Here is an 11,768-nt window from a genome sequence, read left to right as displayed (position 1 = left end):
TTATCAACAGTGTGATAGGGGGGGTCGACTGTAATTTAATCTAGAAAATTAAGTCAAATTTATAATATCTATAATTTTGAATGAGCCAATTAAATTAATGTAAAATTATGTTATGCATAAATTATAAATGGCAATAAATATAAATTTGCGGAACAAAAATAAAAGAAAAATACAATTTTTTTTTGAATTTTTGTAAAAAAAAAACGAAGAAAATTCGACATTAACTTGAATGAAATTTTCTTTATTCTTAAAAATAATTTTCGTTTATAAAATTCAATTTAAATTGTGTAAAAAAATAAGTAAAATTTATGAAATAATTTAATATATTTAATAAGATTATAATTCAAAATTTTTACAATTCAAAATGCTTATAAAATTTTAATCTTTTGTAGAAAATTGTTTTCTTTTTCTTCTTTTTTTCGTTATAAATCAAAATATATAATTTTTAATTTTTTTTTTAAATTAAAACTGTTCTTAATTTGTTTTAATTGTTTATATCAAAGCTAATAATTAAATATTGATATATAAACTCGAAATAAATTTTATAAATGTATTAGTCTAAGTAGAACCAATATTAGAAGGAAACGTACTGTAAAAACCTATATTTATCCCTCTATCATTATAGACGTGGACACTACATTGCATACTTAGATATTGCATATATACATGTATATAATTATGTTTATCGCATTTTAATCTTCTTTTCTTGTAATTATTTGGTTATTTTCTTAATTTATTTAATGATAAAGGAGCCCGGGCTCTCTGGACCCATCCTCGATTCCGCTTTCATTTTATTTAGTCCTATCAAATAGTTTACTTCACTTAATTTACTTTGTTGTAAACACATGTAAACAGGCTCGCACCATCTACCAATAGCCCAGTGGATGAAACCACTGATCGGATTCGCGCTTAACCACGTGAAGTTTTTCGGGTTTTTTCCACGTGCAGGTTAACACTTAAATATGGGCTAGTTTCCAATAGAAAATACTCCAGGAAAACGTCACCCATTGGCAAATTGATGACGTGTGGAGTTGTCGTAACACATCAAAACAAATCACCTACACATTATCATTCACTAAACCCCCGTATTACGACAGCTGGCTTTAAAAACCTTTGTATAACGACTTATATACATTTTCTATTATAAAGAACTTATTACAACCGATGTAAAAATTTAAAAAAAAATTAATTGAGTGAAATTTAAACCAATATATCAATTTATTTTTCATAATTTTGTATTAAAAATAATAAAACTACTTAATTTTTTAAAATTAATTAACATTAAGAAGAGTCAATTAATTAATTCTTAGTGTAGTTCGATTTACTAGGTTTTATTAATTTATATGATTTTTACGTACAACCCTTTATTTATGCGCTTTTCTTTATGGCTTCGTGGGGCCCGGGCGAATTTGAATTAGGGGACCCCACATATAGCGTTGACTTCAGGCATTATTCTACGGGGGGAATTTTTGGGGGAATATTTTCTCAGAAAAGATTGGTTTAGGCTGCTCCCTTTTTCTCCATAGGATAACGTGCGCACTGGTATGGTAAAAATTCGCCAACAGTTCCCTCGACGGCCCTATTTTACACGATATTTTACCCCTTAATAACCTCCATAAATAGAGGGACACGATTATGTCCCTCTATTTATGACTCTTTTGTACCTTTTCTTTTGTTCTTCCCCATTTATTGTATGAGCAGATGTCCTTTCCTTATGTTTATTTTCCTCCTTGTTTTACTCTTTTCTAAATGCCCCTTTATTTTATTTCTTTATTGTTGCCATTTTACGTGGAATATTTATGATGCTTCATTAATTAATTCCTCTTAATGTTAATGAACTAATTAATCTAATTTTTCGTGCAGATGCCGCGATAAATAACATAGAAATTTATTCAACTAACCTCTTATAAATCCGTATATTAATTCCGGAACTATAAATATAAACAGAAAAATTTTTAAAATTACAGGTTTAATATTACACAGAAGAGTGACCCAAAAGTCAGTTACACTCGTTAATACAAACAAATGGTAATATGACAGTAATTCGGTCTTCGCAATGGTTAAATGACTTTCGGGCCACCCTATATATGTACAAGCTTAACGAGAATAATTCAATGAGGAATGAGTTTAAAAATGTAATATTTTCCGAATTTTTTTTCTGTAATTTCTAGAAAATAAACGCGAAATTTTCCATTTATTTGTTATTTCTTTTACATATACACAAAAACAATATTACAGTATGGGTGGAAAGTAACTAGGCGTTGAGAAATAGCTATAATTTTTACATTTCTAAGGCAAAGTTGATGAAAATTATTTGACACGTACCTTATTAAGTGGAAATACGGATGTATACCTTATAAAAGACAAACAGCTGACCACGCGGACTTTTCCGGATTTTCTTCACGTGTCTACACCCGATTGGTGGAAAAAATACATTACGTTTTATTATAATTAAATGTCAATTTGTGATGATTTAAGTAGTTTGACAAATAACGTAAAACAAGATTTAACTGTACGTACACAAATTTCCAGAAAAGATTCAACTACGAATAAACATATCCTATGTGTACAATACACAACAAGGAAATAATTTTTAAACTTCTATCAAATCATTAACATAACTGTTAAAGAATAATATATGGAAATATGTATCATTGATTTTGATAACAATAAGATAAAACCACGAATATCTGGAGCAACTACCCATAAAAATATTTGAAATAACCGAATTCGAACACAGATCCCCACAACGAAATCAACTAGAAATCAACGAAAGTCACAATAAAATAAAATTTATTACTACTTTTCCTCATAGAATCACCTCCTTTCAACTCGTACCATCTGATACAAGACAATAGTTACATTAATATACTCACCAACTTCTATTTTTTGGATTTCCAGTTTCTCTTCTGAAAATATAATTTAAAAATAGCTGAACGAACAATTAACTCATACTAAATTAATCAATATATCAATGAATAAAACGAAAAGTTTGATGGACGAGCGTGCATAAATACTTCGTATTAACCGATCTTTAAACTCCATTTTAAACCATAATTTTTAGGATTTTTCAATTACCATTAAGGCCAGATTTATCCATAAGTTAGAAAAAACAGCTTAAGGCCTCATCCTTTTAGAGTAAGTATTATTAGATAAAGGAAGGCCTCATATTTTATAGCTTAGAGCTGCAAGAAGTCTAAATCCAACCCCGATTATCATAAATATAGTTGCAATGGGCCTTTTTAAAATTGGGTATCATCAAATGATGTTTAGTAGAAACACATGAAAATTACCTTCTTCTTCTTCTTCTTCTTCTTCTTCTTTTTGTGGATCATCAACATCTAAACAGGAAGAAGAAAATTACAAGAGAATACCGTTTGAAAATTGGTAGGTGTCAGAATTAATTATTACAAATGGATACTAACCGATATCATTCTCCTGTGCTGAAGATGAAGTGCTTCGTGCTGCAAATGATTAAAGAATCGTTAGTAACTGGTTGAAGGAGCGATTTTATTGTTTTTATTGTTTAAAAACGAACAATATTTTTTAAAATAATTTGCATCTTTAGATCGTTAGCGCCTGTAAAACAAGTATAAAGGTTGAAATTTGTCTTACTAGATTTAGGTGCTGTTGGAATCTGAATGCTTTTCGCGGTCGTTGCTGTACAAATATAAATATATTAAAGTTAGTAAATTAAGAATTAAGTTAATTATAATACGTTTTTATTAATGATAATCAAATAATCTATCATCGAAGATACGTAATTAATGAATTTATACTGTGTTTTTTCTTGTAAGAGGAGGTCTGGCATGTTTATAAAGAAAATTTTTGATCGCTTTGATTGGAGTAAAAAAACAATTAAGAATATCTCGTAAAAATTTTAACATTTTATAACTGTTATATTTAAAAATATACCAGTATTTTAATCGTTTTTTTGCGGTATCGCTTGAGATTTATCTGTAGCATGTATGGCGACAGACGTTATGAATTTAAATGGATACTCGATGAGGCGCGACGCGATACTTAATCTATACGACAAATACTCTTAGTTTTAAACCACTAACAACTTTAGAAATAACTTAAAATAGCAGCGATACATATTCGAGTCGATTCACGTAAAGAGATAGAAGATGCGCATCATTGCGCGTACAAAAACATACACAAAATTGAAACAAAAGTTGCATTTTTGCACATTTTCCCTACTTAATTAAAAAATTAGATAAATATTTTTAAATCAACATTATTATAAACTACTAATTAACCGCAAGTTGCCAATTAAATTTTGCACTTTTAGTGTAATTAGCATCAATTTTTAGAAGCGTTATTCGTTTGCGTGCATACTTTTAATATTAATTAATTATACGTAAAATTTATATTTTAAATGGACGTGATAAAAAAAGTGCTATCAATTCCAGAACTTCGTTAACTTAAGCCAATTTAAATTTAATATTTAAAATGAAATAATTCGATTTTTCGAATGGAAAATGCAAGTCTTCTGTACGACTTTATTGCATAAAATATAAGATTTTAAACTTACCTCTCTGATAATTTTCGCAACGAGGAGAGACTAAAATAATTTTTTAATAAGAAATCTATAAATTTTACTTTTGTTTTTAACAGAATAATCAATTATAAACTTACCGTTCGCTATTCCTATACCTTTCAACCGAATATCAGCCGAACTACTGACTACATATCCAGAGAAGAAAAGCTAAAATAAAGATAAAACATTACAGAAATTATAACTAAATTTGTTCACCATTTATCCACTTACCTTATCGACGTCGTGGGAAACAAAGACGGATCCTTCTTGCCAATCAGTTTGGGGATTATTCCAATCTCCCGAAGCTTTCCATAGAACTCTATCGGTTTCTAACTGAAGAAAATTTCTGTGGTCACCTTTAATTATGTAATGAAAGGTCAGTTCTGTGCCACGCGGAAGTGATTCGGCTCTTAAAAATGCCGTGTGCCTGCAATTGATGCTCTTTTTACAAGGTTCCACCATAAGATCTCCATCCGAATCTAATGAAAGTAATGTTGTTAACATTCCTCATCTTCGTTTACAGTGTGAAACATATTTAAGATACTTACCAGAAGGTGGAATCCATCTTAATTTAGCATTTAGATCGTTTCTCCATTCGCATTTTAACTCTGTTTCTCATCGTTTTTTGCACATAAAACGAAAAATAAATATATTATTATCGTGTTCCGCTTATAAAAACACATCAATAAATACTTTTCAATTCTCAGAAATAATCCCGGAATTGTTTAGTAAAAACTAAAGAATTTTGAAACTGATCCAAAAATATTCAAAATGAAATCGAATTTTCTAATTTATTTTAAATTCATTAAATTAATTATTAGTGAAATTAAGAAATTATATATTAGATTTTATAATAATTCTATTGATTGAACCAAAGGAACTACCTGCTTTGCAAGTTAGTATCAGTGTTGAAACGACGAAATATCTTATCATAATGCAGTTATATCAGATTTATCTATAAATAAAAATCGATAAATCGAATATTTTATTAATTCTATGAATATAAATTACTTTTAAAATAGAAAATAGTTCAAAAACTCTGAAGAAATTCTGAAGCTGAAAAAGCTGATAAATCTTAATTTTTGCTGTAAAACTTAATCGAAAATGCATGATTTTCATACGGAAATTTTATTTTACCAAAATTCTAGGTAATTATATTATAAATATTTAATTATTTTTTTGATTTTATTATTATTTTTATACGTAACTTCAGTAGGGAAATTGTTTTAAAAATTAATAAATGCTTCCGTAATCTGTAAAATATGTAACAGTGAACGAAGAAAAATAACGAAAGAGACAAAAAATAAGAAAATTAATAATGAATATTTTTAAATTTTACATTTAAGCTTTATAATTAAGGAAAATGTAACAACATTCTAACTTATTCAGTCTTCCCTGCAATGTACATGTATATAGTAAGGTTGCCGACTTTACAGGCGCAAACTTTTTATCTTTATTTATTATTATTATTAAATTATTTTACATCGGTAAAAATTATTGTAATAAAATATTTAAAATTACTTTTTAATTATAAATATATATATCTAAATAATTAGATAGATAATAAGAGACAGAGATAATAATTATCTATCAAAAGTAATGTTAAATTTCTGCACTACTTACCTGGGACATTTCTCTATGGATATACAACAGATAAAGAAAGGGAGGAATTGTATGACGTCAGCGTTATACCTATTCTTTGCGTTGATTGGTGAATAGGCGCTCTTCAATCAATTCTCGAGAAACCAACAGATAAATGTTGCACGAGAAACTTTTGTATGAGAAAATGGAAAATACAATTAGAAGACGACCTTAATGGCCAAAAACTCACAATATTTAAGAAAATTGAGGAAAATATTACTATAAAATAAATATTTTTTATATATTTTATGAGAATTAAATCTATTTTCAGTTGGAAAAAAGCATCAAGACGAAGTTTTACACCCTTTTCTTAGCCGTGCTGTAAGACGAAATCTTCCGCATCCATTAAATTTAAAACCTCTACATCCACCATTAAAGTTTATAAGATTTGACCCAAAAATAACAATTTTTAGAATCATTTTTCAATTAAAATATACGAAATTTCAAATTATAAATGCTAAAAACTATTATATAATCGAAACCCACAATAAATTCACGAGATTTCTAAAGTGTGGTAACATGAAAAAAGTGATAAAATAGTGTCGAATAACGAGAAAATTACGTAAAATTCTAAACTTTTCTATCGAAATCTCGATTAAAAGTGATAAACTTGTACTCTACTGGTGTAATAACAGAGTATTGGCAGCAATTATCTTCAGGGAATTTTATTAACTCGGTTGTTACTAAGGTAACAGATTTTTGTTTTGTTAGTTTATGACCACGCGGTGTAAAGTATAAGTTGGCGGAGAGATAGGGAAGGGAATTAAGAATGTAAAATTAACATTCAGACACGAATAAGGAAGAAGAGAAAGAGGGAAAGTTAATTGCACTCGACTAGAACGGAATGTAGATCAAGGGCGTTGATCTTAGAACTAAGAAGAGCAACCACAGAAAACGAACTTTTAACGTTTTCTCTCTTTTTATAAAGGTATAGAAAATGTACAAGTCCGGTTTTAAGTTTAAAAAAGGCACGTCTCACGCATAAATTATACAAAACCGAGTCGTTAGTTCGACCAGAAAGGTCAATTTAATGGCACTTTTTTAGATATTAAACCCGATAAATCATTAAACCTTCCAACAAAAGCTTCGAATCGTACAAAAATGCATATATAATATTTAAAAAAAAAGACATATATCGGCACAGGATGGTAAAATCTATTCGTTGTTTCCTTATAGATGCGCGCTTATATAGGTTTTTAAATGAATATTTTAAAAAATATTCATGAATATTTAACACTTATCACGTAGCTTTTGAGCTTATAAAAAGATTTAGCTGCGTGTCAAGATGCTATTTTGACGCTTTTCTCATTTGTCATCTGTTTGCGCGGGGCATCGCCTAATTACAATTTGATCACGTGAACCGTTTGGATCCATAAATTAAATTCAAATCGTTACGAGTGGATGGCGACGATTATGATAAAAGTTAATTTTTGAGCATCCTTAATGCATAAACTCTTCCCTGTAATCTTCATTAATCGTGCAAAATACTTGTGTGTATTTGCATATGCGAATGTCGTACAAGGGTATCGTGTTACGTATGCAGTGACACTACTTTATCTACATGATAATTTACGGGACGTTAGTGTGTCTGACCTGCTCGAATAGGTGTTTTATTTATATTATTCGTTATAAGAAATGATTTAGGTATTCCATCTTCGTTTTGTAATAAAGTGGAGTGTGTTTAAAAAACGCACGCGAAGCGACATGTCGCGTCGCGTCGCGTGCGTAAAAACGAAATTCGTTGTAGTCAAACAGATGTACAATATGTAAAAAAACAGTTAAAATAATATAATTTTTATTTTATACACAAAAACATCCCAAAAATTTTGCACAAACGGGATGCAAATTCAGTTTTGCTCGTTCGATTTAAAAAGAAATCGACATTGATTTATCGTTGGCGTTGCTTCACGCGTCGCGCCGAAACTAAATATTAAACTACATTAATAGCCTATATATTCTGTTTTTTTTCTTTCATTCCAGAGATTACAGCATAAAATATTCGCATATTTTAAATACAAATTAAAACTAAATAAATAAGAAGAATTAGAGTCGATGAAGGGTACAGCTGCCATTATTAGTTACGGCGCGACGCGAGTTTACATCCATTTAATTTATACTAGTTATTATTATAATTATCCTCTACAAAATATACCTGTAAGGTCTACAAGTATGTTTTTTGAGATATCACTGTTTCTTTATTTCGTGCGCTGTATAAACAGTTATTTAGTTCACTCGTCTACGATTTATCCGGTAAGACCGTAGTGGCACGTTGATCCTCCATAATGGAGGAATAAACGAATTTTGTGGTAAACGATAAAAAGTACATTTTTTTGTAGAATATGGGCAGAGTATGTCGTAGTTTAAGAATAAGTATGAAAAATTTGGTGCGGATAGGGCAAAGGGTTTAGGAATTAATATGGGGAGAAGCGGGGTGTCCGGCTTTTACGAAGCGTATGTTTTCCTCGGAATCGCAGAGAATAAGCAAGAAAAATGTGGATCGGATCGATCAAAAAGCTAAGAACAGAGCGACACAAACATTCTATTATCTATATGCTGTAACTGAATATAATATCTTTATTGTTTCCTACGAATACGAAGTTCGGGACGGAACTCGATTCCGGATTCTTATGCAAAATAACGTACGCGATTGGACGCGACGCGACGCGTCGCGCATCGTCCGATCGTAATTTATTTACGATTTTTTCCTGTACAAAATTTGTAAATTTGTAGCGCGGCTTTAAACGTATCCTAAGTGCTAATTAATATATTTTCAGTATATTTGCGGATTTACACCATTTTTCTATAGAGGCAAAGTCCGAAAATCTTGTTACGCGATGTAAGGAGACTCTTCACTGACTCGATTCGACATTTATGCATTAAATTGAGCCATTTTAGGCAACGGAAGCGAATTATAATGGCCAAATTCAACGTTTAGGCCCGGTTTTCCCTATTACGAATATCGAATTCGGCCATTTTAGATGTCGGAAGCCAATTAAAATGGTTCTCAATTGAAGATTTACGATTTGAATCGAGCCATTTTAATTCTTACGAAACTCATTTCAAAAGAAATATCGGCTGAAAAATGGAAATTCGGCATTAAAACCGGATGATTTTCTAGTGAAGAGTTCATATCTCAATCGAAAAATGTCTTTTTCGACAGCGTTAAACCGGTTACTCGACTCGTCCTTCTCAATATGCCTATGGCAAGGTAACTTTAAAGTGGTTCGATCTCACTCCAAAGTTCAAACGATATTTAAAAAAATGATCGAATAAATCATTGCAAAATAATTAGCATATAATCGAGCTTTAACTACTCTTTTGGGAATTTTAGAAACATTTATTTACTATTGTTTAATTTAAAACGAAAAAAAGAATACATTTAATGTTCAAGTTTTTCTCTGTTGTAATCATCGCTTTTTCTTCTTCGTTAATTTGGATAATTAACCGAATTAATTATCCAAAAACCTAAAAAAACTGACGATTCTCTGTGGGAGAAAGATTAAACACTAATTATTATCTGTATACTTTTTTATAAGTAAATTAAGAATATGAATATTCATAGACCTTCGAACTATTCAAGATTTGTTCACAAACTTCAGTTATAAATCTTCATTCGTCTTAATTTCGAGAATTTTGGCCTCATTTGTCCCATATTAGTTCAGGGAATTTTGACCACATTGATCCATTTAGTTCTTGGCCTTATTTGAACCATTTTAACTCTAGATCTTTTGACCAGATATTGATTCATCTTAACATCGACTTGTGTAATTCGATCTTAATCCTATATTTGATCCAATTTTTGGCCATATTTGATCTATTTTAACTCGAAATGTTTCGATCATATTCTTCAGATCTAACAATCTTAATTCCAGATTACAGATCTTGACCTTACTTTATTTTAATTACTAATACTGCCGCAGAATAAATTTAAATTTCTTAAATTCTCATTGAACAGGTGTAGATAATTATCTTCAATTAACTAGAAAATCATTAAAATGGTTTTAAATATCCTCGCTGCTAATTTTAGTGTGTTTTGCGGGGCCAAGTTCTGATAATTTCTAACATAAAATTATCAATTCTCTTGCTAATTTTTGATAAATTTAATCATTTTTTAAGCGTAATTAAAGTAAAATTTTGTATTATTTTACTGTTTTCTTGTTTGTTATTGTTGTCGATGCGACGCGACGCGACGATGAGATGAAGGCAACTCGTACGCGTCGCGTCACACAATATCTTTCAAATTAAATCGTAAATAATATAATAATTTATAATTTTTCTTTATTTTCTGTTAAAACAATCGCATATGTTTCTAAAAATCGTGTTTTTAATAAATAAACGTTTTAAATAAATAAATTATTATATAATGATTATACAGGTACGCGTCGGGTCGCGCTGTTTATCTTTCCAGCTATTCAAAGAAAACAATTGTTTAATGTTGTAATATTAAATAATTATATAAGTCCCTTTTACGTTTCTTAATATCACTTTCTAGATATAATCTGTATTGGATGCAACACTGTCTCGCTATACTTTAAAATGCGCGACACTCACTGGCTACAAAGGAGTGTGACTTCTACGTTGACGTCTGCACTTCCAGGTCAGAAACTTAGTAACAGAAATGAACGTGGCCCTATTTTTGTTGTTGGCAACTCTCCTCGAGCTCTTCAATCATTCATATTCCTTATTTATTCATCTGTAAGTGAAATCAAGTCGGAGTTTCTACACCAGATTACAAAGTGTCGCCCTATTCAATTATTTGAAAATTAATCGATGAATATCGACATATAATCAAATTATTCACTTTTTAAAATAAGATTAATGAGTGTTTTATTAGTTAAATGCTATCTATCAACGGCCATTTAACTAATAAAATACTAATTAATCTTTAGGTAGAAGCTAGCGTGTGTGTGTGTGTAAACGCAAACTGAGCACGATCCCAGTGTTTAAATTTCTCTTGTTCAACTATTTAATTGTGTGCGTGTTATTTATTTAACTCTACTTTTCCCCCCTCCTTGTTTACGTTTACGTGTTCTACTTTAGTCTATCTTCATCTCTAGAAATTCATTTGACTATACAGTTATTTACCACTTAGAAGTCGAACTATCCGAAGGTTTTTAGTGTTTGTTGCCGTTTTTTACGCTCGTATATTTATAACATGGATTTATAGGGGTAGAAACCCCTAAGTTTTCTCCAAACCTTGGAAAAATCCCCAGCTTCTCCCCTTTGCGTATCTAAAAACAATTTTTAAGTAGTGAAGTATAGAAGGGATTAAAAACTTTCCTACTCTCTATACAATTCTATTCTTTTGACTTTATAAATAATACGTTAAGTCTTATATTAATACAAATATTATTTTTAAATTCAATATCTTTATAAACAAGTATTTGTTTAGTTAAAAATTCAATTAAAAGTAATATTATTACGAGAATCCCCTTCACTTCTTTTTTTTTAAAGGATGAAAACTTTAACTTCGTTTAATTATTATTAAGTGGAATTCGATTTACTAAATTAAATATTTAATTTAATTACTCTTAATTTATACATTTTTAAAGTAAATAATTAGCTTCTAAATTCATTTTTACGT

General features: G+C 29.7%; 1 protein-coding gene across 1 annotated transcript in view; it reads right to left on the bottom strand.

Moving 5' to 3' along the window:
* Positions 1–6,192, bottom strand: part of LOC111625481 — a 7,283-nt gene extending 1,091 nt beyond the window's left edge. The window contains exons 1-11 of the mRNA XM_023368632.1: positions 6,167–6,192; positions 5,428–5,498; positions 5,092–5,151; positions 4,775–5,022; positions 4,642–4,711; positions 4,538–4,567; positions 3,616–3,660; positions 3,426–3,464; positions 3,294–3,341; positions 2,877–2,909; positions 1,902–1,931 (exon numbers count right to left, since the gene is read on the bottom strand). Coding sequence (XP_023224400.1) covers positions 1,902–1,931; positions 2,877–2,909; positions 3,294–3,341; positions 3,426–3,464; positions 3,616–3,660; positions 4,538–4,567; positions 4,642–4,711; positions 4,775–5,022; positions 5,092–5,151; positions 5,428–5,476 — 652 coding nt within the window. The 5' untranslated portion in view covers positions 5,477–5,498; positions 6,167–6,192. The remainder of the gene's footprint in view (positions 1–1,901; positions 1,932–2,876; positions 2,910–3,293; positions 3,342–3,425; positions 3,465–3,615; positions 3,661–4,537; positions 4,568–4,641; positions 4,712–4,774; positions 5,023–5,091; positions 5,152–5,427; positions 5,499–6,166) is intronic.
* Between the last annotated feature and the right edge of the window lie 5,576 nt (positions 6,193–11,768).

This window comes from Centruroides sculpturatus, unplaced genomic scaffold (assembly GCF_000671375.1).
Source record: "Centruroides sculpturatus isolate CEXI.00-Female unplaced genomic scaffold, Cexi_2.0 scaffold95, whole genome shotgun sequence".
NCBI lineage: Eukaryota > Metazoa > Arthropoda > Arachnida > Scorpiones > Buthidae > Centruroides > Centruroides sculpturatus.
Note: the sequence above shows the minus strand (reverse complement) of the source record. Positions and strands in the feature narration are given on the sequence as shown.